Raw genomic sequence first — 27,498 nt, 5'->3', positions numbered from 1 at the left:
TGAATGGATGTTGCAAGTTGTTGGAGCTGCACCAGGATCTCATGCAAAGCACAACTACTTTGAAGTTTGGAGAAATTCACAGGAATACCAAGATGTGCAAAAGGAAATTGCCACCATGGAAACTGAGTTGTCGAAATTGCCAAGAGATGAAGACCCTGAAGCTAAATACACATATGCAGCTCCTATTTGGAAACAATACTTGATTGTCACTTGGAGAGCTATCGTACAAGATTGGAGATCGCCAAGATATATCTACTCAAAGGCGTTTTTGGTTATCTCATCGGCTATTTTCAACGGTTTTTCATTCTTCAAGGCTGATAGAACAATGCAAGGTTTGCAAAATCAAATGTTTTCAGTTTTTATGTTCTTTGTTCCATTCAACACCATGGTGCAACAGTTGCTTCCCCAATTCATAAAGCAAAGAGATGTTTATGAAGTTAGAGAGGCGCCATCGAGGACATTCAGTTGGTTTTCTTTCATATCGGCCCAACTCACAGCCGAGATGCCGTATCAAATTGCGGTTGGAACGATTGCATTCTTCTGCTGGTACTACCCTCTTGGATTATATGCAAACGCCGAACCTACTGACGCTGTTAATCAACGAGGTGTGCTTATGTGGCTTTTCATCAACTGTTTCTACGTCTACACGAGTACCATGGGTCTTTTGTGTGTATCATTTATTGAACTTGCTGACAATGCTGCAAATCTTGCCAACATTTTGTTTACATTGTGCTTGGCTTTCTGTGGTGTGCTAGTAACCGGTGACAAGTTGCCTGGTTTCTGGATCTTCATGTACCGTTGCAACCCTTTCACTTATTTGGTTCAAGGAATGTTGGCTACAGGGTTGGCAAACACTTCAGTAATGTGTAGCAAGACTGAGTTATTAACCGTTGAACCACCCAGTGGACAATCCTGTTCATCTTACTTACAGTCGTATCTTGAAACAGCTGGTGGCTATATTGTCGACACAGATGGGTGCCAATTCTGTCAGGTAAAATATACCAACACTTTTTTGGATTCGATCAATGCTAGGTACAGTGAACGATGGAGAAACTTTGGACTTGTAATCTGTTTCATTGCCGTTAACATTGTATTTACAGCTGCCTTGTACTGGCTTGCTAGAGTCCCCAAGGGAAACAGAGAAAAGGACAATAAGAAGAACGAGAAGAAGTAATGTATAGTATTTAGAGTTTTAAATTATATCATTCGTGTTTCAATACTAAATCCTCTAAGATACTGACCGTTAACCGGATCTCAATCTATTAAACGCTTTTTCTACGTTTGGCTAGAGAGTATTTCAACGACTTTAATAGCCCTGCTGTAAACAAGCCTTTAAACCCTTGAATGATCGAGCTATATACTATGGTGGAGGTGATCAAGTTTTTGATATTCTCAGGTAGCTTTTCGTCTCTAGCTATTTCCTTGACAGACGATTCTGGATATTTGCTGTAAAGTTGAGTGCGAAATTTTAATGGTAGACTAGATATCAAGTTGATTCTGGTGCTTGTAGTGAGATTAGTTTTAAAGGTGCGGTTAGTTGCATCATTGTCCGTAATGACGAGATAGTTTCTTCGGACAAAGTATTGCAATATTGGGTCATACAACTTTTTAAAATGGTGAAACTGTTTCGACACAATGTTTTTCACCTTGTTTGGGTTTTCTCCTCCAATGTACATCCTAAAGTCTCCCAAATATGATATGCTAGTTATTTGTTCGTACAATTGCTTTTCGGTGAATTGGTTTGTTTGAATGAGAAATATGGCTATGGTCATGGCATTCTTCAAATTATATTGATTGAGAAATCTCAACATATCGTCGTCTTTAATGTAATTTACCGGTTTTTGCAATCTCCCAGCAAAGTATAACGAGCTCCATTCACTTAGATCCATAAACGCTGACTTAGTCGATGTTATACCGTATTTGGTCAACTTTTCTTTTATCAGAATATAAGGATTAAAGTATATGCCACTACCTTGCAATATGTTGATAAATGTCTGTGATTTAGTAGCGTAGTGTGAAGGGTTTTGCTTGACATTTTGTGCATGAAACTTGGCAGTATCATTGACTAGATAGATAAAGTCCAACTGCTTTTCTTTATCTGGTTTATCGTAGCCATTTTGGGGAAGAATTCCGGACCCATAGCCTACCGCAGCACAGATATCCGCATCAAATGTATCAACTATTTCCTCCAACTGCTCCTGGCTTTCAGTTGTTAGGGACTGATTGTCGGCACAGAAATCTTTAGGAATCACCAACTTGTCAAACCCTGCTGCCCCTTCAGTAATAATTGGCTTGTAGTATTTGTCGGAGTAAGGAGTTGTTGATGAGACAAATGTGGAAAGACGAGTTGAAGAATAGTGAAAGGAACGGAGTCCACCAAGAATTGCTTGATACAAGCGTATTCGTGTCATGTAATGATGACTCATTTAGGGTGATTAATATTAATTGGAAAATTCAAAAAAAATATATTGAAAAAAAGTTGAAAAGAAAAAAAAAAAAAAAAAAAAAATAAAACACCTAGTCAGAACGTGCCAGATCAGCAAATGTCGTCCCAAGTATACAGATCAACCAGATCTGACAAGCCAGAAGAGTTATCATTTGAAGATGTTGTAATGACTGGGTTGGCCCCTGATGGTGGTCTCTACTTACCGTCGGAGATCCCCAAATTACCATCTGATTTTCTTGATACATGGAAGAACTTGTCGTTTAACGAGTTGGCATTTGAGATCATGAGATTGTATATCAACGAAAACGAAATTCCAAATGCTGATTTAAAAGACTTGATCAAAAAGTCTTACTCAACTTTCAGATCGGCAGATGTTACACCATTGAGGAAGCTCGACGACAAGTTGTACTTGTTAGAGTTGTTTCACGGGCCTACATATGCGTTTAAAGATGTGGCCTTGCAATTTGTCGGTAATTTGTTTGAATACTTTTTGACAAGGAGAAACAGTAAAAAAGCCGAGGGAGAGACAAGAGATATCATAACAGTTGTTGGTGCCACCTCCGGTGATACGGGTTCGGCTGCCATTTACGGATTGAGAGGAAAACAGGACGTGTCTGTATTTATCTTGTACCCTACAGGAAGAATCAGTCCTATACAGGAGGAGCAAATGACTACTGTTGAGGACTCAAATGTCCATACTTTATCGGTCAAGGGGACCTTTGACGATTGCCAGGATATAGTCAAGCTGATTTTTGGTGACAAAGAGTTCAATGACAAGTATCATGTTGGTGCCGTCAACTCAATCAACTGGGCAAGGATATTGGCACAACAAACCTACTACTTTTACTCCTTTTTCCAATTGCAAAAGAAAGTTGAAGGAAAAGTGAGATTCGTTGTTCCATCAGGAAACTTTGGCGACATCTTGGCTGGGTATTACGCGTACAAGATGGGCTTACCAGCTGACAAATTAATCATTGCTACTAACGAAAATGACATTTTGGACAGGTTCATGAAGACGGGAGAGTACGCAAAACAGCAAGAAGTGGGTGTGAAGGCCACTTATTCACCAGCCATGGATATTTTGATTTCCTCTAATTTTGAGAGGTTATTGTGGTACTTGATAAGGGACAATGTAGCCGAAGGCAATGATGAAAAGGCTGGTGCTGTATTGAATGACTGGATGAAGCAGTTGAAAGAAAACGGCAAGTTTACCGCCCCACAGGAGGTGGTGGAAAAAGCCAGATTGATCTTTGATTCTGACAGAGTTGACAATGAGGACACAATCGAGACCATCAAACAGGTTTACTCAACCAGTCCAGAAAAATACGTTATCGATCCACACACATCTGTCGGTGTCAAGACATCTCACAGATTTATCGAAAAAGACCATGAACCTATACAGTACATATCACTTTCAACGGCCCACCCTGCTAAGTTTTCGGAGGTTGTCAACAAAGCCCTTCAGGGTTTTGATGGTTACTCTTTTGAGAAGGATGTGTTACCAGATGAGTTGAAGCAATTGAGCACCAAGGAAAAGAGAATCAAACTTATTGACGAACCAAGCATCGAGAAGGTGAAACAAGCTATTAAAGATGAATTAAAATTTTAATCGCGTTTGTGTATGTTTACCTGTCCATCGACAATATCTACCTTGTACCCAACTTCTTGTAGAACAGTGTCATCTACCGTCTTTTTTGCCTCTAAATCGGCCACAAATTGTTGGTTCTTTGGGTTCTGGTCCAAAAGATACTTTACGCAAAGTATCGCTTGTTCTTTAATGAATGGATTGTTTTCATCGATTACACAATTTGACAAGACCAATGCTAAGCCACCTAAATCTCTGATGAGCTCTTGGTTCTTGAATGACTTGTAGCACATGTATGAGAGTATGATAATGATGTACAACTTCACATGGGGATAATTAACAACCTCTTCTATCTTTGACTTCATCGTGACACGCTTGACGTTTTCGTGAATAACCCTGAAGACATCGATCAACTGAGGAAGAAAGCTGGGGCTGTGTTCGAAAAACTGAACCGTTGCTTTAAACTTTGCAAGTTCGGCAAATATTTGCAATACGTTGGATAAAATGAGTTCTAGAGTCTCGTCATTTATCGTCTCTGGATTTAGCTTCGGTGCATACTTTGAAAATATCTGCTCAGCCCAGACCAATAAGCCAACCAACTGAAAATTATTCCAGTCGTCCTTGGTTTGGACAACAACCGTGGCGAGTTGTAACCACTGGATCTTTGTCTCCTCGTCCTGTTGGTCAATCCAATTAGCAAAACTTTCATGTGTGATTATATCATAGAGGAGATGAATCAACATCTTTGAGTCGTGGTCAACATTTTCAAAATCCACCTCTAGGTACAACTTGTGTACTTCATTCAAAACATGATTCTGTCTGATCTTTAGTAGATGGAGCAAGGTTTCATTAGTCACCTCGGGATCCTCTGTGAAAAATTGTCTAAAAAGAAAATGAATGATTGGCGATTTAAACGAAAGATCACCCCAAGTGAACAAGTAGTCTATCTCCTCAGTGAAGTTGTTTCGTTGAAAGTTTGCCAAAATTTCCCAATACACTAGTCGTAATTTGAGTACCCACTCATTCACCTCCAACTGTGTGAATCTCTGGAAGCTTTGAATTACAAGGGGAAAGAATTCAATATTAAGAGATGGTGCTAAGTTTCTGATTGTCAATAGTACGCCTCTGTAGACTCTCAATTGTTCAACTTCATTTTGAGGCACATATGCCAAAGCAGGCTCGACAACTGCCAAACTTTGAACTTTTAAATTCGATGATTGCTTAACTAGATCCGATAATCCTAATAAGCATTGTTCAAAGCCTGCATTGCCTGAACTTTTTAACCATTGCAATGTCAGGTCTATGCCAGTATTTATTTCCGATGCCATTAGAGTCTGGTTCTACAGATATATTTTTTTAAATTTTCGCAACAGATTTTGTATTACATCAAATCACAGGCATGTGGGTTTAGCAAACAATACTTGGGTGCTAAGGGAGATACATGATGTCCAATCTTCACTAAAAACTCTCGAAATAAAAGAATTCTCGTACTCATGTCATACAACTCCAACCCCTTCTCGTTTCTATTCCCGCTCCATAGAGACTCCGCCAACGCAGCCGACCTCGGCCACAATTTTCCCGTTAAAACAGTAAAATCAACCTGCTCCGACCAGAGGACTGCTTCCGCCCCTAGAACTCTCCCTTTTTCCAGATCTGTCAAATCAGACAAGAAATCAAAAGAGTAGATCCGCTGCCAAGTTTTGTATGGGTTGCACCAGCTACCGCCTTTGCCACCATTGAAGCCGCCATTTTCAGGCGAATCTGAATATCTAAAGTCATTGGTGAGAAATCCGCCATATCCACAGTCGAGATACAAGTGGTCTGCCAGAGACACTATCACGTTGTATCCCTTGCGGGTCAAGTTTTTGATATGAGATGGTTCGTGCCACACTTGCAATGTGATATTCAAGGGAAGCTCCTTTACAGCACCTTCTGAAGTTAGCACATCATCCCACATTATCAACCTTCTCCCTTTTCTATTGTTGAAAATAGGTAACACCGAGTCTAGATACTTCCCCGTCACATCACTTAAAGTTTGATTCTCAAACCAATCTTGCGGGTAGCAACTCTTTTGAAGTTCATCATTCCCTACGTGGAAAAAGTCATCAGCAAAAGCCTCACTTAATTCACTGTATATATCATGAATAGTTTGATAAGTCTTGTTGTTCGCAATGTTTAGTTGACCTGGTGGTGGTTCGACTGCGTAGCCGTTCCAAAATTTGTTTCCACACTTGATAAGCGAAGAGTCAACTTGTCTCCAGCCAGCTCTGGCATGACCAGGCATATCAATCTCTGGTATAACTCGAACACCCCTTTCCCTACCATAAGACTGAACCCGCTTCAAGTCGTTGATTGTATACCTTTCCTGCTCAGAATATGCATCCCGCAGCATTTCGGGATGACACTTTAACACCAACGGCCAGCTCTGTGTATCCACCAAATGCCAATGCAAGGAGTTCATCTTGACGTGTGACATGATATCAATTTGCTGGAGTATCGACTCCACAGGGAGGAAATTTCGTGCCGAGTCAATCATTATCCCCCTATGTGGGAATTGTGGATAGTCTCGAATCAGCACCGACCTTTCCAACATAAACCGGTCATGTTTGTAGATGATCAACTGTTGAAGTGTTGTCAAAGCATGCAATGTTCCCCAAACAGTTTCGCTACTGATTGTGATTCCATTTTCTGAAGCTTCCAAGTCATATGATTCTGCAACACCAAGCTGCAAGTCAGCCTCATAATCCAGTATCTCCACGTGTATAACAGGCGATGCCATTTGCGAGTAAAGGTCAAACAATATGCTGTCTGAATTGTAAACATATGGAGACCACTTAGCTGACCTGACATTTTCGACCATCCTCTGAAGTGCCCTTTCAAGTATAGTGTGAGTAACATCCAACTGTAGCTGCTCAACATCGATGGTTAGAAAACCATCTCCAAACCATTTCAGCCTTCGTGGCTTGGGCAAGGGGTTTACGTCTATTGCCGAGACAAATTGGATAAGAATAAGCACTAGCAAGAGGAACCACATGGATGATGCTAAATTATTTTTCTATCACACTCTATCAAAATCTATAATTTCTGTACCCGATGGGACTCCCGCTTCAAAAGTTTTAGTCTGCTTTCAAAAGCGCCAATCATGATGTTGGTAACTTGAGGAGCAAACATAAAGCTGAGTCTGTCGTAGATGGGGTTCTTGAACTTGTACAACAAAGTAAAATCCACCCTGCATTTGTTTCCACTTGCATTTTTGAACTTCCATTCTGTCTCCAACTCATGAAACAAGTCCAATTCAATGCTCCTTGCATGCACTGTTTCATTCTCCTTGCATGTTAGCAGACATTCAAACTTTTCAGTAATGTCCTTCCATCCAACCTTCAACCCTGCCTTGCTCGGTTGCTGTTGCACATCTCTACTCGAAACGAACGAGTCCTCAACAAATGGAACAAAGTTTTTGTAATTATTGACTTCGCTAACTATCTTGTAAAGTTGCTGAGGGGTCCCATTAAGAACTCGCGTGATGCTATATGTCTGCGGTTTTGCCGATCCAAAGAATGACCTGGTGAAGCATATCGAGTGTGCTCTGTACATTTGCTGGTTGGGGTTGGACAAAAATTTCAAAAACAGTGCACAATTTGAGCAGACGCTTCATTTTACATGGGACTAATTTGTAAATTACAGAATAAGATGTGTTTATTACATGATTATATAAAGGTCGTGATACTTACTAAACATGCCTAAAAAGCTTATTGAGCACGAGTGTAGATGTATTGTTTTGAGTGTTTCAATACTGGAGTAATAATACCGTCACTTTCCAATTGTCTCAAAGCAACACGAGCAAGGGAACCTCCGATCTTCAATCTGTCAACCAATACGGAAACTGAGACGTATTTGTAAGTTGGGACATCCTTCAAGATTCTGTCGTATTTTTCTTGGTCCAAGATGACAAGATGTTGGGCCTTGTCCTTAACCTTTCCTTTATTCCACTTCTTTTTACCTTTCTTACCACCAGCTAAAGCGGCAGCAGCTTTAGCAGCTTTGGTTTGTTGAATCTTTGGTGCCATTCTATATTTGAGTTAGTAAATATGGACTGAAAACATGGTGTGGTATTGGGTTAAACAGAAAGAGAACCTATGGTAAATAGATCAACAGTGGGTTCAGTATAGAGTTCTCTCCATTATCCTTCTCCTCTTGGTTGCTCTCCATTTGAGTCAATATCACATCTATCTTTCGTTGTTGAACATACGTTTATGGTTGGTGTGAAGACAGTAGTATTTGTTAGTAGATGTTTTTTCCAGATAGCTGTTTTGAGTAAAGTAGTTTCTCATTCTGGTGCTAATAATAAAAATAAATTGTGTGAAAAAAAAGCAAAATGTCTTACACGTGATTAGGGCTACAGACACCGCACAGTACCTGACATGTGTTGGTGTATTGCTCCACCAAGGTAGGAGTGAAGTCCAATTATACATGCTACTATGGCACTCCCATTACCTTTTAAAATAGTTTAGACCTACTTTCATATCACTAAATTTTCAGTGCTGCGTGCTCCGTCCAGTGGTGGAATGTTGCTCAATTTGGTAGCGTATAAACACTCAGTGGGATACAATTCCGTCCATCGCAACAGGAACCAGTTACTAATCATAACAAAAGGATACTACTCCTCTCTTCCCATTCCTCCCACCATCCGCATTTATATATATATATATATATAAATATAAATATCAACATGGCTAAGAGGCAGGCGACAGAACAGATCACACGAGAAGCATTCACCGGGGATGCTTCGGACGACAATGAAGAGCGCCCCACGCAAGCAAGTTCGCTGGTGTTGGCCAAGAGAAAGATATTGAAACCAAGAGGAAAATTAAGTGAAGGTAATGGAAGTGTGAAAAATTCGGCGTTCCAAATGCCACTGGGTAGTTTTCAGTTTAATCCGCAGCCCACAACCAGTACATTTCCGAACAATGTCCATCCAAAAGCCGATGACGAGGCAAATAAAATTAAAGCATTAAATGAGAACTTCATAAACAAAATAAGCGAATCAAACAAGGCTAATAGCATTGCCAATTTCACTCCCATAGCTGAAAAATACATCAGTTACTACAAGGAAATCCAGAATGGAAAGCACCTGCAAAATGCTACAACAATCGACATAGCTCAGCAAAAGACCGACGCGGACAAGATTGAAGATGACCAGTCAAGTAGTGACAGTGAATCAGATAAAAAAGAGGGCGCAAAAGACGTGAAAGTTGAGGGGCCAAAGTTTACTATCGCCCAAAAACCTACACTGTCATCATCTCCATTTACATTCGATCCCAAGAAAATTGCAAAATTGAACGCCAAAGACTCAGACGAATCTGAAGATGATGTGCCGATTCAAGGACCAATATTCAACTTTAACAAGCCTATTCAGGATAATGTCTTCAAATTTAAAGGCTCTTCAGAATCAAAGAGTGAGGTCGACTTATCCTCCAAGACCGATAAGGGAAGCTCCACTTCAGTCAAACCAACATCACAATTCAGCTTTGGGTCAAATCAAAGCCAGGCAACACCAGTTGGCTCTACTTCAGGAACTTTCAACTTTGGAGCTAAACCGGTAGAAACGACAAACCAAGCCGATCAAAAACAGGACTCTACGAAATCATTTAGCTTTAACAACCCGTCTAACCAAAGTTCGAGTACAAGTGGCACATTTAAGTTTGGATCTAGTCAGCCAGCATTTGGTGCATCTTCTGATAAGCCATCCACCGGATTCAGCTTTGGTGCAAAGCCGGATCAAAGTTCTACTCCAGGGTTAGCATCATCGACGGGCTCAGCATTCTCCGCTTTTGGTACAAAGCCTGCAGGTGCAGCATCTTCTTCCCCGGCTTTAAATTTTGGAACGAAGCAAGACGATACGGGTCCACTGGCTGGATCAGAAAATACTGCCAATTCTGCTGCATCTGGAGGAGCAACTTCGTCTGGATTCCTTGGATTTAAGCCTGCTGGAATTCAAAACAAAGATTCAAAACCCTTTCAATTTGGTGCAAGCACATCAACATTTGACAATTCCTCTTCCAAACCTTCTAGCTCACCATTTAACTTCATAGGTAACCAAAACACAAGTGATGCTTCTCAAAAGGCTCCTGAATCAAACAAAACTGGATTTACATTTGGACAAAAAGCTGAAGAAGGGTCTACTGGAACCACTGCCCTAACTTCGACAGCTAATATATTTGGGAATGCCAATGCAAAAGCTACAGCCCCAAGCAACCCATTTGGTGGACTAGGATCTACAGGCTTTCAATGGGGTAAAACCGACAATACAAGCAATAAAGAAGAAAACAAAGAACAAGAAAAAAAGGATGATGATAAAGTGGAGGAACACGAAGTGGAGGGCAATTTTGCTCCTGTTGTCCACATGAATGAGAAAAAGGAGGTGCAATCGGGTGAAGAAAACGAGGAAACTAAATTCACCATTCGAGCCAAGTTGATGGAGTTTGATTCATCGAATGCTACCAACCCCTATGTAAACAAAGGACTAGGAGAATTGAAGGTGTTACGAAATAAGGAAACCTCAAAGTCGAGGATAATCGTCAGAGCAGATGGTAGTCTCCGAGTACTATTGAACACCTTGTTATCCAAAGACGTTTCTTATAGCTCAATGGGAAATGGTTCGTTGGTGCGTATTCCTGTTTTCAGCAGCGACAACAAAATCGATACATACGTGGTCAAGGTCAAGACCGCCGATGACGGGAAAGAGCTTTTGAAAACTATCGAAGACTTGAAATCGTAAACGAATTATATATACAGAATCTATGTACATGTATTCTATCATTTCTCGTTATCCCTTTTCAGTTTATCCGCGTCAAAATTGAAGAACTTGCCCAACACCTTACCTATCCTTGCCAATTTCGAAGGATGCAAGTCCTTCTCATCAACTTCCTCGTATTTCTCATTATTCAAGCTATCTTCAAGTTCCAGCCGCCAATCTGCATCAGTGCGGTTCGCATTTTTATCGTTGAAAGCGTCAGCCAATGCCTCGAGCAAAGCAGTTTGTGTTGGATTTTCGGGAACTAAAGTCTTTACATTAAGCACCACATCTAGGTTGCCTCTGTCATCCAAGTTCCTGTTGATGGGCACACCCTTTTCTGGTATAATCAATTTCCTACCTGATTGCACACCTGGCCTGACTTTCAACTTGATCTTTTGTCCATCCAAAGTTGGCACCACGATTTCCCCGCCTAGTGCTGCAGTTGTCATTAAAATTTCTTGGTTCACCACTAAATCATTCTTTTCACGTTTGAAAACAGGATCTTTTTGCACACTGACTCTGATAATCAAATCACCATTACGGACTTGATTGTACTCGTCCTTTGTCACAAGCGGTGCATCACCAGCTCCTGGAATACGGATTCTTGAACCGTCGCTTATACCTGGCGGTATATCAATCGTGGTGGACTTTGGCACCTCCTGTACTCCATTTCCGTGACAAGTACCACACTCATCCGCCCGTGAAATAGAAACTCCAGTTCCCTGACAGGTTGGGCATGTGGATGCCATATGGAAACCACCCATGACATGTGTCGTCTGTCCAGATCCATGACATGTGGGACAGGTTTTCTTTTTAGCGCCCTTTTTCAACCCACTGCCGCTACATGTACCACAAGAGTCAACAACCTTGTAGTTTATTGTTACTTTGCTGCCAAAAATGCTATCCTTAAAAGGTACCAGCTTTAAAACCTCAACGTTATCACCTACATGTTCAGTAACAAAATGTGCTCTACTGCCGCCTGCTCTTCCACCTGCTGACCCTCTTCCTCCAGCGAATGCTTCTCTAAATAAATCTTCAAAATCAAATCCCATTCCTCCAAAGGGGTTTCCACCACTACTAGCTCTACCAAAGCCACCACCTCCAAAACCGGCAAATGGGTTCCCACCTCCTGCACCTCCAGCACCTGCTCCACCAAACGGATTTGCGTTTCCATTCTCATCAAATGCACTAGGACCAAACTGATCATATTGTGACTTCTTTTCTTTATCTCGTAAAATTTCATAACTCTGTTGTATCTTATGAAACTTCTTCTCCACATCCTTCTCCTTATTCACATCTGGATGATATTTCTTGACCAAATCATAGTAAGCTTTCTTGATTTGCTTCGCATCTGCAGATTTGTCTATACCCAATATCTGGTACGGGTCATAATCTATGAGCCTTTTAATTGAAGGGTGAAAAGATCTGGATATAATAAACGGCTTGACCTGCAATGGTCCTCTCTTGAGTACATTGCGTCGTAATATCGAAGTTGGAACTCTCATGTTCGATAGTAATGTATAACAACTGTCTGACTTGCGGTGTTGTACAAACAGTTAAGCTTGAAGTTAGTTAGAGAGATGAATTATTTAAATGCGTAGAAATTTCTATACGATTCTTTTTATTTCTTCTTTTTCTTTTTTTACCAATAGGTAGCGCTATGCATCCATTCCATCAATGACGTCTTTCCATTTGGAAAACACCTCTTTAAAGAATCTGACACCAATACCCACGTCTTTGTACCCCATGATGCTTCTTATCGAGTGCATACTTAGAATTGGCATGCCAACATCTATAATGAGTTTGGCACCGTTTAATCCTCGTCTAGCATCTGACATTATGGGACCTATCGTCCCTCCAGATCTTGAGTCGTTTCTAATGTGAAACTCCTGTAACTTCATTCCTGGTAGGTTTTTAACCACTCGATCTAAAAACTCCTTTCCTAAGCTATCGCTCAACACATGGGCGTTTGAGTCGAACTTGATCGATGGGCCAACATTGAGCAATGGATAGTTTCCTTGCAAATAAACTTCTTTGAAATTAGGATTCATCGCATGCGTCACATCACTAGATAAAAATACGGTACTTTTAATCAACCGTGCTATTGCTTCTTCAGCATAAGCCTGTTTGCATTTGTCGCTGACTAGTGCTCTCAAATTATCAACCAAGAGCCCACCAAAAGCACCTGTGGAGGTCAAACTACCAATTTCTTCATTATTTGCCAAGTATACCCCACTGAGGCCATCATAGTCTTCCACTTTTGCATCGGTGAAAAACTTTCGACTGAATTCAATCAACCCGTAAATTGAATCAAACGCACATAATCTATCATCTAAACTGGCCAGGTAGATAAACTCTCGTTCGAGGCCGCCTCTGCAACTCGGTTGTACATCAACTAAATCCAAGTCTATATCCACTATAGAGTTTAAAGGTACACCGGATAGCTGAGATATATATCTAAGCAAGCTTAGTGAGTGGCGGTTGTAGAATTTGGAACGCTTCTCGTCCTCTGTTGGTTCTGGCTCCTCGGTTGAGTATCCAAAGATTGGTACAGTTTGTGTTTGTTTGTTATACTGTGTGTCGTCAACTAGGTACGCCGACTCTGGAATAAATGCAACCGGGGCATGTGAGTTGATTAGCTTTCGTGTTACTTTCCCACTATCCGAATCGCGTACTAAAACAGCTCCAGCTAACCCCAAGTCTCGGTTGAGCCAATTTTTGTTCAAGCTTCCAGAGTACGGAGCAACACCAAGCAAATCATACCCTTTCACTCGTGGTTTCATCAGTCCCCGTGGATTGAGTTTGACACTTAGAGCATCACAATGACTTCCCACAAAACAAGAGCCATTTTCGGGTTTCCACTTTCCTCCTATGACAAATGCAACCAAACATTGGTCTGACCGACTTGTGTAGTAGAAACCAGGAGCTAAATCTTTAATTGGCTTGGTTTGGGTTAGCCCTTTGAAACCATTGTTTTCCAAAACTGACTTGAAATGAACAATTGTGTGGTAAGTGGTAGGACTGGCTATCATGAATTTGATGAATTCATCAGCATAAATTTCATTGTAGTTTGTTTCTTCTCTCAGTTGTTGCACACTAGTGTAACTCAGTCTTGGAAAGTCAAAAACTTGGGGTGTATCAGTGGTGGTGTAGTTATCATGGATAGCCCACGAGTCTTGTGTATATTCGGAGCTAGTTGAATTTATTGTTGAAATGCCTGGTGCTGAATCTGAATTTTGCAATATTGGACCCCCAATTGAGGTGTCACTTTCATCATCAGTAGTGATAGATATCACACTGTCAGCGTCATTCAAAATGGTAAAACTTTCGTTCATTAAATTCATATGCTAGTGTCTATTGAAGCCGTACAAAGGTTGATTTTTTGTGTGGTTTTGAAAAGCTACCAAGGAATGTTCTTATGTCGCTTCAGAGTGTCGCAATTGTTTGCTTTATGTCACTCACTTTTCAAAGGGTTGTAATAGTGAAACTATCGTTGATACTGACGGAAGAGAACCGCCTGTTATGCTGAGGATAGCTAACCATTTTTTTTGTCTCTTTTTCATTCATTTCCACCTGTTTCAAAATTTGCTTCAAATTTTGGTAAATTTTTGTCATCGGTTCTTAGATACAACCGAAATTATATGACGGATACTTTTCCCTAGAGTGTCACACTTTGAATAAACCAGTATTGATCTTGAAAACCACTCGTGAGCACCACTTGCTTTGGCTATGAAGCAGAGCTACTTCCATATTTCAATCAAGCTACCCTTGGAGCTCGGTGACAGCCACAGAAATACTTATTACACAAAGCCATCACACCATTTCCGCGGGTATGTACATTCGATTCACACAATTGATCACACTACAGTTCTGCAAAAAAAACACATGTTGGGATGTTCTACTACACTGCCTTTCCACCCCCTTTTAATAGGATCCGGGTTGATCCACAAGTAGAAAGAACTGTGCCTGATTATCTTTCTGCTTCATTTTTGTACCCTCGACAGAAAACGTTCTACAACGTTCTCAATTGCTCGGCCGAGTAATTTCGGCCGAAGAAAACAGCAATTTTAAATTGCAGCCACAATTGTATTCTGCCAGTTATAAATGGGCAACAATAACCCCCTAGCAATTCTCATCCACTTCTCCTTCCTCTCCAACTACAAAATGTCTTCTCAAAACGTTGTATTCATCAGTGGTGCTACGGGATTCATTGCCCAACACATTGTAAAATTTTTAATTGAAGCTGGCTACAAAACCATTGGATCTGTCAGATCGGAAGAAAAAGGTGAACACTTGAAGTCGTTGCTCAAGTCAGCTGGATTAAAATCTGAATTGTTCAACTATGTTGTTGTCAAAGATATTGGGGCCAAAGGTGCATTTGACGAGGCTTTAAAAGCACATCCAGATGTTACTGTCTTTTTGCACACTGCATCTCCATTCACATTCGAAGTTCACAATGTTGAAAACGATTTGTTGAAACCAGCTATTGAAGGTACCATTAACGCTCTCAATGCTATCAAGGAATACGGTAAGAACGTGCAAAGAGTAGTTGTCACTTCTTCCTATGCTGCAGTCGCAGGCTTTGCTGACTTGGCCACTCCAGGTAAAGAGGCCAACGAAGATTCATGGAATCCCATCACATATGAACAAGCTTTGCAAAATCCATTTGTTGGGTACATTGGATCAAAGAAGATCGCTGAAAAGACTGTGTGGAAGTTTGTTGAAGAAAACAAACCTAAATGGGAAATTAGTATTATTAACCCAGTGTATGTCTTTGGACCACAAGCATTCGAAGTCAAGGACAAGTCTAAATTGAATACATCAAACGAAGTCATCAACAGCATTTTGACTGCTGGTAAAAATAAGGAAGAGCCACAGCAATATGTTGCATACTTTATCGATGTCAGAGACGTTGCAAAAGCCCATATTGTTGCTTTTGAAAAGAAGGAGGCTGCTGGTCAAAGATTGCTCTTGAGTGAAGCACCATTCACCACAGCAGAAATTTTGGATGTTATCGAAAAGGACTTTCCTAAATTGAAGCCCGAATTACCAACATTGGATAAATCAAAGGCTCCAAAATTCGAGGACTCTGAAAGTATCATCAACAATGAAAAGACGAGAAAGATTTTGGGGTTCAAGTTCATCGACTTGAAGAAGTCAGTAGATGACACAATTGCCCAATTGCAATAGGTGCAGAGTTATAGATGTTTAATAAATAGATTGTTTTAGAGGTATCACCAGATATACGGGACAACTACGCTGATTCACCGTTCACCACAGTCAAAGTATATAAATAATAAAATAATAAACTCTTTAGCTAAAATTCAGTACACCCGTAACTAATCTATAGCCGCCAAGGAGTCAAATAGAACCGAAATAGACTCCCCAAAGTGATCTCTTCTAATACATTCGGCAAATATTGGTGAAACATCAATAACCACAAGCTTATCCTTGTGTTGTTCAATTTGTTCCTTGGGAATAGGATACGTATTTGTAACAACAATCTTATCAATGCACTTTGAGTCCGTCAACCGTTCCAAGCACGAGTCGGTAAACACTCCGTGCGTGCCAACTACATAAACGGCCTTGGCCCCACAGTTTAACCTCAAATGCTCAGCTGCGGCAATAAATGAATTTGGCTTGTCAATCATATCGTCTAATATAATGGCAACCTTGTCTTTGACATCACCCACCAAAGTGATTAACTTCTCTTCAACTAATGGCTCGTCCTCGTCATCGGAATTGGCCGCGTCGTAGGACCCACCTAAAACGTCACTATCGATGATATTTGGTTTCGTCAAATGGTCACCACCGGTGCCCTCATGAGTGACTTTTGACTCAACATCTTTGCATTGATAATCATCATCGACAACGTGACCTTGAACAATTCTTGCGGTTTGCAACTCATTGACAATGTTGTCCTCCTCATATGCTTCAGCGCCGTCATCGTTGACAATCTTTGCCCTTTTCAAGGCCTTCTTCTTGGCATACTCATCTTGTGTTCTTCTTCTATCAGTGTGAATCATTGCAAAATTTATCTTTAGACTATCGGCCAAAGCAGTCACTCTTTTGGTTCCACCAGGGTTTTTCGAAACCACTACTGAGCTCTCCCATGCCTCTATATTGTGGCGAATCCATCTTGCTAATGTTGGTGCACCAAACAAGTTGTCGACTGGAACAGTGAAGAAACCTTGCATCTGACTGGCGTGGAGGTCCATGCTGACAACATGATCAGCTCCAGCCATGACCAATAAGTTAGCCAACATCCTGGCTGTGATTGCACCTCTGTGCTTCTTCATTTTACTCTGTTTGCTGTAAGGAAACTGAGGAATAACAGCTGTGATTTTGTTGGCACTGCCTCCACGACAGGCACTAATCAAAATCAAAAGCTCCATGATATGGTCATTTATGTTTGATGAGCCACTTTGGATAATGTACACATCCTCGTCTCTGACACTGACACCAATCTGAACTGAGGTTTCTCCATTGCTAAATTTCTTCAACGTGCATGGTGCTGGTTCCACGCCCAATCTTTCGCAAACCAATTGGCCCAACTCCGGATGCGATGATCCGACAAAGATCTTGCACTTACGCATTTCTATAATCGGTGACAACGTGGCTGAAAAATGAGTATACTTTTTGGATCTAGACGAGATAGCCCATCAGAAAGAGGCACGTTTGAGATGAGAACAAGAAATCTTTTGACAATTTTTTTTTTTTTTGCTTCTTCTCCTCCATCTCAGGAACAAACCAATTAAAAGATGGAGAGATTGCAACTGAAGATAAAGGATAATAGAGTTATCATCAGAAAGTCTGATTTCTTCAATGAAATCAAATCGTCAATAGATTCTTCTTTTACCTGCATACGATGCCTCGCTTTGGGTTCACCGTCACAAAGCTCTGATGCTAGATACCAATATGCATTACTACTAGAGTTAATTGATTGGTTGGGTATTACAGATATATCCATTTACGATCCCTTATTCACTGACGAGGATAGACAGTTGTTTGCTGACTTCAAAGTCGAGGAAGAATTCAGCCTACCGCAGGATGGAAATGTTCTCTTTTACATACCGCACTTGCCTCTCGAGGCAATGGAGCTTGTGGTCAATACTGAAAAGCCCGTGGTTTTTCTAGGCAACGATGTAATTGCTCATACGGACCGCTTGACGAAGAGAAAACTAGCGGAGTTGTACCCTAGTATGTCTATAATGGTCCAATACTTAAACAACGGCTCGGGGTACGATGACGGATTTACAAAAGTAACAAAAAGTAGAAAGAAATTCAAAGAACCCGAAATCGGCTATGATTTCGACTCTGTATATTTTAAAAACGTTGAGATTGTACGCTATGTTCACAATTTTAACAAAAATGACCCATGGGGAAATTCATTCTCAGATTTAGCGTTACATAGACTTGTGATATAAAAAAGAAAAAAATTACTCTATTCTTTGTTTCTTATTAATGGGTTCTTCGTCTGGCTTATCCTCCTTCAACAAATGCTTCGCTAGTATGGAGTACAAGTCGTCTTTGGTGAATGGCTTGGCCAAAATATCGCTCATACCATTCTGCAAGTATGTGACCAAGTCATTGTCCTCAATGTTACCTGTCATGGCAATAATGGGGGTCCTAGTGTCAAACGATCTAATGACACTGGTTGCCGTGGCTCCGTCTAAATTGGGCATAACTATATCCATCAACACCAAATCATACTTAGTACTCTCAACGGTAGAAATGGCGTTGAGACCATCGGTGACAACAGTGACCTGGCATCCATACTTGACCAAAAATTTCCTGCACAATTGAATACATACATTATCGTCCTCTACTAATAGAACGTGGAATTTGGGGTTGGGGATCGACGTGGTACTAATTTGCGGAAGAACATTGCTATTGGGCGAAGCTGATGTGCTAGTCATTGGGGATATGGGTTTATTTGAAGGCGATGGCTGGACAAATTCACCTGATGTGGGAAGGTGGTTGCCTTTTGAACCTGCGTCAATCGACCCCAGAGAATGTTCTGGGTTGGTGTTGAGGATGTTGCCATCACTGGATCTGTTATCTTCGGACTTGTTGTGCTTATGATGGGTCGAATTGGTACCTAAGTTATTTGCTTGCGTAGAGGCCTTGCCCTGGGGAAAAGAAGGTTGCGGTAATTGATGAATCGACAGCAGCCGGCTCAATGATGCTAAACCGCTAATAGGACTTGTCACTGCAAATGAATTTGGTGTCGGCCTACCACCAGGGATCGATAAGGCTCGATTATTCAGATTGAGCAACGACAGTTGCGGTTGTACATTCGCTGCTGTAGCTGTTTGAGGGATCGGCAACCGTGGCGAGCCAGTTTGCGCTGGAGGTATGAGTGGCGACTGTAAATTGTTTACACGAGGTGATTGCAGTTGCAAATGTTGGGATATACTGGGTAACGATGAAGCTGGTATGGAGCTCAGAGTCATGGGAAAAGACGATGAGCTGGTATTGGGTTCCTGCAACTGAAAAGGACCCGTGTTTGGTGGCGGAAAATCCAATGGTGGGACTTTGATCCCTGCTTGTACTAAAGAATTTACGAAGACACCAATTGACCGATAATATCTCTCGTTAAACGAGTTTATGGAGACAATGTGTTCAACCAACGTTTGGTACTTTCTTTGTAGTATGTTAATCTCCTGATTTAGCACTTGATTTGTGTCCTTGACATGATTTATTTGGTCTCTTAGCTTGTTTTGGCCAGAAGTGAGTTGGCTCAATCGATCATCATAATAGCTGTTGGCGTTGGTTTCCTCTACCGCTTCCGTTGTATTGGCGTCGTTTGCTCCATTGTCATCAATCTCTTTCGAGTCTTCCTTCACCATATTTGGTGTAATAGATTTAGTCTTTACCTTTGATCCGTTGGGAATCTGCTTATTATTCTTTTTGGTCGAAGGTCCCTTTCGTTTTATATTTTCCAATGAAACACGATCATTCATTCTAAAGTCTGGATGTTTGAATTCCCAAGCATCTTCGCCATAAGGATACGTCAGTTTAGCCTCATTGGAGATCTTGACCTTGTGAAAGTCGTATTTGTTCAACTGTCGTACGAAACTTGCAAAATTAGAATGTTTGAAATGGCGTGGTAATATGTTTTTGGTGAAATTGTTTGTATTTATAACAACAAAGCTATCACCATTGTCTGTCCATCTAACAACATCCTTGTAGCTATCTTCTTGCAACATCAAAAACAACTTCTTGACAAAGTCGTTGGACCCGCTTTGGTTTGAGCTTGCTGTTGTAGCAAGGGTTGAATTGGGAGGAATAGGTTGATTGAGCGTTGACATTATCTGAGCCCGATGGATCAAAAGTTAGTTCTGTAAATAGTTTTTTGTTTGTTTTTTAAATCAGTCTGCTTGCTGCATCAAAGGTGGTAACAGATGCAAAATTGTCTTTGTTGTGGAATGTTCAGTTCACAGGGAAGCTATCAGTAGATCATATAGTTATCTGATACTTTGTTTCTAATATTCTGCAGGATGTATGTGTCTCTCTGAAGTTGATTCTGTTCTATGCACACTGGGTTTCATCAATTATTTTTATTTTTTTTTTACTTTCTGACAACAAAACAAAAAGACTATTTTTTTTTTTTATTTTTTTTCCTTCTGACAGAACAAAAGAGAAAATAAATGGTTTAGTCCAACCAAGGTTAGAAATGAGTTTGTGTAACTAATTGAGGCTAAGGTAAGCTCTGAATCGCCGTTTCGTCAAATATTTGTCGGGAGAGAGGCTAGAATGTGTACACCACATGTGAGATAAAAAGAGAAATACATCACTTTGCTCTAACAACTTTAGATGCTCAAAGGTTAAAAGAAATGTGGCACCATGGGAGCCCTTTGCTTTCTTAAACGGTTCTATAGTCTGTTCAAAACTGTTAATAGCTATGCACGTGTGCAAGGCATTTAATCTAGGGCACCACCATTGGCTAAGCCAATTATTTTACATGCTTGATGTGCATTTTAGTAAACAATACTCATCCATTGGTGGTCTTTTTATTTTACTGCAAGAGGCATATATGTCACTTCTCACTCTCACAATTCATCATGTCTCAGCGGTCCTAGTTCAAACTTGATAGGAAACTCTTTTGGATTATTGATGATAACCTTGTTTGAATCTTTAGCCAATTTTCCGGAGCTCACACTTTCTATGTCGAAATTTGCGCCAACAATTATTATCTTTTCAAATTCAAGTGGAGAATCACAATCTCCAGTAGAATCAACACGCACACCATGTTTATCAATGGAGAAGAATAGAACCTTAAACTCTGAACTTAACGATTCCCCATCATCAACATACAACTCACCAGATGCTCCACCATTCTTGTTCAAAGCAACAACCAATGTGTATGGATCATGCTTCATCAATCTGGTAGATCTTCGATACCTTGCTTTCATTGGCACAACAGACCCACCTTTTAGCAACATAGGTATATCGCTCAATTCAGCTTTGAATCCATCTTGGTAAATTTTATCACTAATGACACCGTTTGTAAAGTGGTAAAAGTTTTCCTTCTCTAAATTTGGCGTTTTAAAAGAAACGCCAGTAGCCCCTTCATCGGTAATTGGTTTGGCCAATATTCCCGAATTGCCCAAAAAGAACTCATCTTCGACATCGTAAATTTGGCTATCTCCCAGACTTTGATAGTCGTAAAATACCGGTTTCAAAACTGGTGTCCCTGTCAATGATGCCTCGTAAAAGCTTGTGTAAAAGACTGGTAGCAACTTATACCTCAATCTAATTGCATCTCTGATGTAAGACGTATATGGATCGCCAATTAAATAAGGTTCTCTTCTTCTTGAGTCAATATGAGCGTGTGCGCGGAAAAATGGGTACCAAATTCCTGCTTGGTACCACCTAGTGAGTAGTTCCTTCAGGGGGTTGCCAAAAAATCCACCAACATCAGCACCAGCAAAAGGCATACCAACAATATTTGAAGTGAGCACCATAGGAATGGAAATCTTCAAGTACTCCCATTTCGACATGTTATCACCGGTCCACATTGCTGCTGTTCGTTGACTTCCAGCAAAGTAAGAACGCGTTAGTATAAATGGTCTCTGAGTGTGAAGCCTATCAACCAATGAATTAAAAGTCGTTTCATGATACGTCAAGCCAAAAACATTATGTATTGACCTGTGTTCCCAGTTTCCGTAGTGAATATTGTCCTTTGGGGCACTTGTTTCAGGCCCATTGAATACGGATGGTTCATTCATGTCATTCCAGAGAAACAAGTTCTTGTATTCATCAGATATCATGAATGTCTTGTGTAAATCATTCCAAAATGCTTGACTTTTGGGATCAAGTGTATCTATCCATACTGACTCCCCGGGCCAGCAATGTCCGTAGTACACTTGATTATCGTTATTTCTCATTGCAAGACCTTTTGAAATTACTTGCTCGCTTACTTCATATCCTGTTTTGAGATGAGGATCAATAATCATGGCAAGATTTCTTCCGGTACGGTTCAACTCCTTGAGCATGTGTCCAGGATCGGCAAAGTTTTCTGGATCCCATGTGAAATACTTTTTCTTATCCGCATACTCAATATCCAACCATATCGCGTCATATGGAATCTCAAATTCGTCGAATTTAGAACTGACTTCTAGCACATCCTTTATATCGTTGTAGTTCCACCTGCATTGATGGTAACCCAAACTTGACAATATAGGCAACTGCGTGTTACCAGTAAGTTTTCCATACTCTTCATTAACCTGTTTTGGCGATTCTTCAACAATGATGATGAACTCCAACACACCATTCTCGGAAATCCAGTGAACAGACGAGTCTTTATCTTTAGTGATGTCGATGTATGTGTCAGCACTGTTCACCCAAAATATTCCTAAAGCTACATCCGGCCTCACTGCCATCAAAAATGGAATAGATCCGTACATGGGCAATCTTGAATCAGTCTCGTATTCAAAAATGTCAACATTGAAAAGCCTGTATGGCTCTTTTCCCTTGGTGTCTTTTAATGACATTGAGTCTGCATGTTCAGGGATACCGTACAAGTTACTGAACTGTTTCAAGGAAAAGTCCAAACCTATTGACTCCGGCCCTAATGGAAGCCTGTCATTTTTCGAATCGGCAAAGTTGTCTAAAAACATGTTGAAATCTGACTCTTGTGGAAGAAGATTATCCTCATTGTTTTCTTTCGATCTTTGATGCTCAATGTTTAGGAACTGTTTATCATTGATTACCAACACCTCTTTGGTTTTGTAGAAGACGGAAAGTTTCACAGGGTTGAATTGAATAGAAACCTTGTGTGTTTTGTACAAGACGTCGACCGACCCTTTATGTTTGCTGAATTTAGCTTCAGTATTGGAAAGGATGCCATCGGTGAATGCCCAATTTGAAGTTTCATTGTATCGTCTGTAATTTACAAGCTGTTGGTTGTGTTCTCTATTTTCGTCCAATTTGAAATGAAAGCTATTACCAAGGACACCGATTTCAAACGGAAACTCCACACGAATGTCAGTTTCGACTGACTCCTTTACAACCGTTCCCTTTAAAGTACCGCCACTTATAGAAATACTCTCAGGAATGACATTGTAGGGTGATTTGAAATTAGGATCAGACTCAATTTCTTTAGCATAGTGCCTATTTCTATGACAAAATCCATTCTGTTCACAGGACTTGAAAAGATAGTCCTTGACAGCAAGGCACGAATTAACCAAGATAAAGATGAGAACCACTAGATTTGAATGTAGTTGCATTGTTGTATTCAAAGTGAATGAAAGCGTCGAGACAGTAGATTTTTGAAGGGAGTCTTTTTTGCCCATGCGCGTGTCTATAAATAAAGTAAATTTGCATTATGCAGCTATAAAAATTCGCAACCAACCTTTAAGGTGCCCTTCGTCAAAAAAAGAAAAGAGAAACCAGAATTATCTTAACGGTAGGATGCGGTGTGGGTCACATAGTGGACAAGTTTTACCTAAATGCTGATGGTTGCTACATTCTACAAAGTAGAGTTCACAAGGTGAGGACGACACTACATAGACTGAAAGCTTTCCATCGCAGAGCTTATCAAGTTTCCCTCTACTTCATATCACCTTTGTTTCCATTCCTGCTTTCGTGATGTAGAGCGCATTTTGTAGAGCATAAAACCTTTCTGTCTAAGTTTTTGCTTCCCCGTTAACTGCAACAGAAAGTTGAGAAAATGGGGAAAAAAAAATTGCCTCATCAGTCAATGTTTTGTAATGAACTCAACAAAAAGCAAACAAATTTCTTGTCGCAAAAGAAGATGCTTATAACAGAGTATAGCTGAAATGATCTAACAACTAGCTGGAATCATTTTTTGAATTCTGTCTATTATGGAAAGAGTGAAGAATAGTGTTATTTAAAAAGGCACGTCTGGCTCATTTAGGGGATGAGTGTACCTTTATTTGAAGAGATGGATCTATGCGGTACAATGTCGCTTGCACACGCTTAACACTGTCTTACTTTGCTTACATCCCAACCCTATTGATACAATTGAATTTGCCATATGAGCAACTGGTTAACAGACTCAAATGGTTAAGTGTCACAAGAGTAATATTACCTGGTAGTGTAATTTTGCACAATTCTTTTTTTATGCAAAGGAAGACGAAAAAGAAAAAAAAAGAAAAAAAAATGTTTCGTTACCATTCGCTTTCAAGACAAAGGCTTTTTAAAACCACCACCACCACTAGAGAGAGAGAGAGAGACTTTCATTGACTCAGTTAATTGTCAGGTCCATCTTATTCTGTTAGTGATTATCTTCCTTGTATATAGATACATAGCTTCACGCGTTGACTGAGGCTGATTCACGCTGTACAGAAAGCACTAGTTCATTTTTTGTTTACAAACACACTTCAAAAGCACAAGAGCATTACAATCAAACATCTACAATGAATACAGAGAGTGATAGAAAGAGGTCTTACGATGCTGTTTCGTCACAGCAGCCGCTTACAAAGAGGCATAAGCCACTCGATGAGTTGAGCACTGAAGGGCCTTTAACACAAGCTGACGTGATTTATTTCAAAAAAGAGGCTATATGGCGACAAATGAATCAATATAAGCAGCAGGTGCTTCAGTTGAAAACTGAGGTGAAGAAGTTGAGTAAAGAATCCGAGTTTCAGAAACATATCGTTGGTGTGCTAACTTCTTGGTACGAAGAGATTATAAACTTGTTTGATGAAATTGGCGAGGATGAAAATATCCTTGTGTCTTTTAATGTATCAGAACAGGATGGTTACAGTGTGGGTGAAAAGTTACAGGATGTCAAAATTAAACTATCAAAAGCTCTTTCATCCAAAGTGTCTCCCGACTCAGACTTGTTGTCACTAAAACAAATGAGTTTATTAAAGAGTCAAAATGAAGTACTAGCGAAGGATAAACAATCTTTGTCGGAGAAATTGGAGCTTTTACAATCAGAGTTGCTTGACTTGATCAACGCAACTTCTAGAGACGAATCAATTACGTTGAAACGGGTTGACGATAGTAGGAAAGATAGTTCGAGTGGTGAAGAAGTGAAAACTGAAGGTCAACCTTCTAAAGAAACCGAGGAGAAATCTGAGCTTGCTAATGGTGGTTCTGCTGCTGCTACCCCCGATGAATTGAATGGAAAGGCAAATGTGGACACCGAAGAATTGGAAAAGTTGAATAATGAAATTGAGCAATTGAAATTGGTCAATGAGGAGTTACTTCGACAGATGTCTACCCTTCAAAGTGAAAACCAAACATATACTGAAAAATACAATGCTTTAGAAACCAAATTCAATAATCTTCAAGAATCAGATTTGGAAGACAATGTCTTTTACAAAAAGTTGGTTAAAAATAATCAATCGTTACAAGATCAAATTAGTAAAGTTAATAAATTGAATGCTTTGAATGTTTCCAAAATAGACGCATTGGAAAAGAATCAAGTTGATTTGAAGAAGACATTGGAGGCTGATTTGTTGAATGAAACTGAAAGTTTGAAACAACAATTGAGCAAGAGTGAGCAGGATTTAGTGAGGATCAGAACTACTAGAGATGAATTATTAGCCAAGAATACCATCATCACCAGTCAATTACAAGACCAAAAGACAAACAAGTCATTAGTGGAATTGAATGAGATTTATTCAAAGAGGATAGATGAGTTGACCAAGGAAAAATCAGAATCATCAACCGCCATCACCACCACCACCACAACAACAACAACAACAGCAACAGCAACAGCAACAGCAGACAATGATGAAAAAATCCAACTATTACGTAAGGAGATCAATGAAATTGAACAAGCATTTAAACAAACACGTGAATTGACTTTACAAAGATTAAATTCAACAATTGATCAAGAAAACCTTGTGAAGAAGTTGACCATTGAGAAAACTAAGGCTGATCAAAAATACTTTGCTTCAATGAGAGTAAAAGATTCATTAACTAATGAAAATAAAGTATTGAAACAACAAGTGGCTAAATCACAAGAATTGATCAAGAATGTTAATGAGTTAGAGACTAATTACTTGAACAAGATTGAAATCTTAACTAAATCGTTAGCTGATTACAAGATTATAAAGGAGAATTCATTGCAAGAAAATTTCAGGCTACAAGATGAAATTAATAATATCAATATTGTTAAGGATTCTTTACAACGAGAAATTGACCGATTGACTAGTAAGCAAGATGAGTTAACTTCTGAATTGAGCCAATTGAAAGATACGAATAAAACACAATCGATAACCATTGTTAAATTAAACCAAAAGCTTGATCATACTGAATCCACATTACAAAAATACAAGAGTAATAACACCAGTTTATTATTACAAGAAGATGAACAACAATTGGAAGCATTAAGATCGATTGCCAAATGTTCAGTATGTACAAAAAATTGGAAAGATACTGCAATAACTGTATGTGGGCATGTCTTTTGTTCCAGTTGTACTCAAGAAAGATTAGCTGCTAGATTGAGAAGATGTCCTAGTTGTAACAAGGGTTTTTCAAGTAATGATTTATTAACCATACATTTGTGATCAGTGTGTGTGTGTATGTGTGACTTCTGTTCTCCTTTTTCTTAATAATAAATGCTGTATTAATATGAAGCGCTTTTTTTTGTGTTCTGTCAGAAGACATTGTAGAGTATAGGCACAGAGATGTGTAGTGAGCATCGATATAGATAAAATCTGTATTTAGTCGTTATATCTTTATAACGACTAAGTGAGTAGGATGCTTCTTGAAGATTTAATAGACAGGGTGGCAATTTTGCAATTCCGCAAATTGAAAACGATAAACGACACAAAATCTCTATAATAAGGACAAAAGGATATCTTAGACAATACTGATCAACTGGTGCCTCCATCTCTATTGAGGAAAGTAAATATCACAGTAGCAAATGATTAGTCATCTCTAACTCTATAATCCGGTATAGCATGACCGTTATCTCCCCTATTCACTCTGCAGAGCTTTATGAAAAATAAAAAAATAAAAAGATGGCTGGTTGTGTCTGTGTGTGTAATAAATTATCTCAACTCAACTGGACAAGACAAAAGAAACAAAAGATAAAAAGGTCGTGTAATTTGCAACAAAAGATTTAAAGAAGCAAAAGTTTTGTGATGAGTTACATTGTTATAAGCAAAAGTTGTGTGTTTGGTATCTCCTTTTTGAGGAGCCAAAAAAAAATAGTTCGTATACACACTCTCTGTGGTAATTCCC

At 39.8% G+C, this 27,498-nt stretch overlaps 14 protein-coding genes across 14 annotated transcripts; 6 read left to right on the top strand and 8 right to left on the bottom strand. All coding sequences in view use genetic code 12, as the record gives it.

The window, feature by feature from the left end:
- CDR3 (Cdr3p) lies at positions 1 to 1,174 on the top strand (the record flags this gene model as incomplete). Its single annotated transcript, XM_051814910.1, has 1 exon — positions 1 to 1,174. A coding segment is annotated over one exon (1,174 nt), but the record flags the coding sequence as incomplete, so codon positions are not given.
- An 88-nt stretch (positions 1,175 to 1,262) lies between these two features.
- PTH1 (putative phosphatidate cytidylyltransferase) lies at positions 1,263 to 2,411 on the bottom strand (the record flags this gene model as incomplete). The annotated part of the gene is made up of 1 exon (XM_051814909.1): positions 1,263 to 2,411. The coding sequence occupies one exon, from the start codon at positions 2,409 to 2,411 to the stop codon at positions 1,263 to 1,265; it is 1,149 nt and encodes a 382-aa protein (XP_051671771.1).
- A 132-nt stretch (positions 2,412 to 2,543) lies between these two features.
- Positions 2,544 to 4,055, top strand: THR4 (threonine synthase; the record flags this gene model as incomplete). The annotated part of the gene is made up of 1 exon (XM_051814908.1): positions 2,544 to 4,055. One exon carries the CDS (start codon positions 2,544 to 2,546, stop codon positions 4,053 to 4,055), a length of 1,512 nt encoding a protein of 503 aa, XP_051671770.1.
- A 69-nt stretch (positions 4,056 to 4,124) lies between these two features.
- CANMA_002798 (HEX1) lies at positions 4,125 to 7,625 on the bottom strand (the record flags this gene model as incomplete). The annotated part of the gene is made up of 4 exons (XM_051814907.1): positions 4,125 to 4,218; positions 4,590 to 5,306; positions 5,534 to 6,894; positions 7,260 to 7,625. 4 exons carry the CDS (start codon positions 7,623 to 7,625, stop codon positions 4,125 to 4,127), a joined length of 2,538 nt encoding a protein of 845 aa, XP_051671769.1.
- A 155-nt stretch (positions 7,626 to 7,780) lies between these two features.
- On the bottom strand, positions 7,781 to 8,503 carry RPS25B (40S ribosomal protein eS25; the record flags this gene model as incomplete). The annotated part of the gene is made up of 2 exons (XM_051814906.1): positions 7,781 to 8,099; positions 8,448 to 8,503. 2 exons carry the CDS (start codon positions 8,501 to 8,503, stop codon positions 7,781 to 7,783), a joined length of 375 nt encoding a protein of 124 aa, XP_051671768.1.
- A 257-nt stretch (positions 8,504 to 8,760) lies between these two features.
- On the top strand, positions 8,761 to 10,809 carry CANMA_002796 (nucleoporin; the record flags this gene model as incomplete). The annotated part of the gene is made up of 1 exon (XM_051814905.1): positions 8,761 to 10,809. The coding sequence occupies one exon, from the start codon at positions 8,761 to 8,763 to the stop codon at positions 10,807 to 10,809; it is 2,049 nt and encodes a 682-aa protein (XP_051671767.1).
- A 38-nt stretch (positions 10,810 to 10,847) lies between these two features.
- On the bottom strand, positions 10,848 to 12,332 carry MDJ1 (Mdj1p; the record flags this gene model as incomplete). The annotated part of the gene is made up of 1 exon (XM_051814902.1): positions 10,848 to 12,332. The coding sequence occupies one exon, from the start codon at positions 12,330 to 12,332 to the stop codon at positions 10,848 to 10,850; it is 1,485 nt and encodes a 494-aa protein (XP_051671766.1).
- Positions 12,333 to 12,485: 153 nt separating this feature from the next.
- Positions 12,486 to 14,162, bottom strand: LAP4 (Lap4p; the record flags this gene model as incomplete). The annotated part of the gene is made up of 1 exon (XM_051814901.1): positions 12,486 to 14,162. The coding sequence occupies one exon, from the start codon at positions 14,160 to 14,162 to the stop codon at positions 12,486 to 12,488; it is 1,677 nt and encodes a 558-aa protein (XP_051671765.1).
- An 829-nt stretch (positions 14,163 to 14,991) lies between these two features.
- On the top strand, positions 14,992 to 16,017 carry GRP2 (Grp2p; the record flags this gene model as incomplete). Its single annotated transcript, XM_051814900.1, has 1 exon — positions 14,992 to 16,017. The coding sequence occupies one exon, from the start codon at positions 14,992 to 14,994 to the stop codon at positions 16,015 to 16,017; it is 1,026 nt and encodes a 341-aa protein (XP_051671764.1).
- Positions 16,018 to 16,166: 149 nt separating this feature from the next.
- On the bottom strand, positions 16,167 to 17,423 carry CANMA_002792 (ribose phosphate diphosphokinase subunit; the record flags this gene model as incomplete). Its single annotated transcript, XM_051814899.1, has 1 exon — positions 16,167 to 17,423. The coding sequence occupies one exon, from the start codon at positions 17,421 to 17,423 to the stop codon at positions 16,167 to 16,169; it is 1,257 nt and encodes a 418-aa protein (XP_051671763.1).
- A 165-nt stretch (positions 17,424 to 17,588) lies between these two features.
- On the top strand, positions 17,589 to 18,254 carry CANMA_002791 (uncharacterized protein; the record flags this gene model as incomplete). Its single annotated transcript, XM_051814898.1, has 1 exon — positions 17,589 to 18,254. One exon carries the CDS (start codon positions 17,589 to 17,591, stop codon positions 18,252 to 18,254), a length of 666 nt encoding a protein of 221 aa, XP_051671762.1.
- Positions 18,255 to 18,266: 12 nt separating this feature from the next.
- Positions 18,267 to 20,141, bottom strand: SKN7 (kinase-regulated stress-responsive transcription factor; the record flags this gene model as incomplete). The annotated part of the gene is made up of 1 exon (XM_051814897.1): positions 18,267 to 20,141. One exon carries the CDS (start codon positions 20,139 to 20,141, stop codon positions 18,267 to 18,269), a length of 1,875 nt encoding a protein of 624 aa, XP_051671761.1.
- Positions 20,142 to 20,882: 741 nt separating this feature from the next.
- On the bottom strand, positions 20,883 to 23,561 carry ROT2 (glucan 1,3-alpha-glucosidase ROT2; the record flags this gene model as incomplete). The annotated part of the gene is made up of 1 exon (XM_051814896.1): positions 20,883 to 23,561. The coding sequence occupies one exon, from the start codon at positions 23,559 to 23,561 to the stop codon at positions 20,883 to 20,885; it is 2,679 nt and encodes an 892-aa protein (XP_051671760.1).
- A 1,152-nt stretch (positions 23,562 to 24,713) lies between these two features.
- On the top strand, positions 24,714 to 26,819 carry BRE1 (E3 ubiquitin-protein ligase; the record flags this gene model as incomplete). The annotated part of the gene is made up of 1 exon (XM_051814895.1): positions 24,714 to 26,819. The coding sequence occupies one exon, from the start codon at positions 24,714 to 24,716 to the stop codon at positions 26,817 to 26,819; it is 2,106 nt and encodes a 701-aa protein (XP_051671759.1).
- Positions 26,820 to 27,498: the final 679 nt, after the last annotated feature.

This window comes from Candida margitis (genome assembly GCF_024628925.1).
Source record: "Candida margitis strain CBS 14175 chromosome Unknown scaffold3, whole genome shotgun sequence".
Lineage (NCBI taxonomy): Eukaryota > Fungi > Ascomycota > Pichiomycetes > Serinales > Debaryomycetaceae > Lodderomyces > Lodderomyces margitis.
The sequence above is the reverse complement of the archived record's forward strand: the minus strand, read 5'-3'. Positions and strand labels throughout refer to the sequence as shown.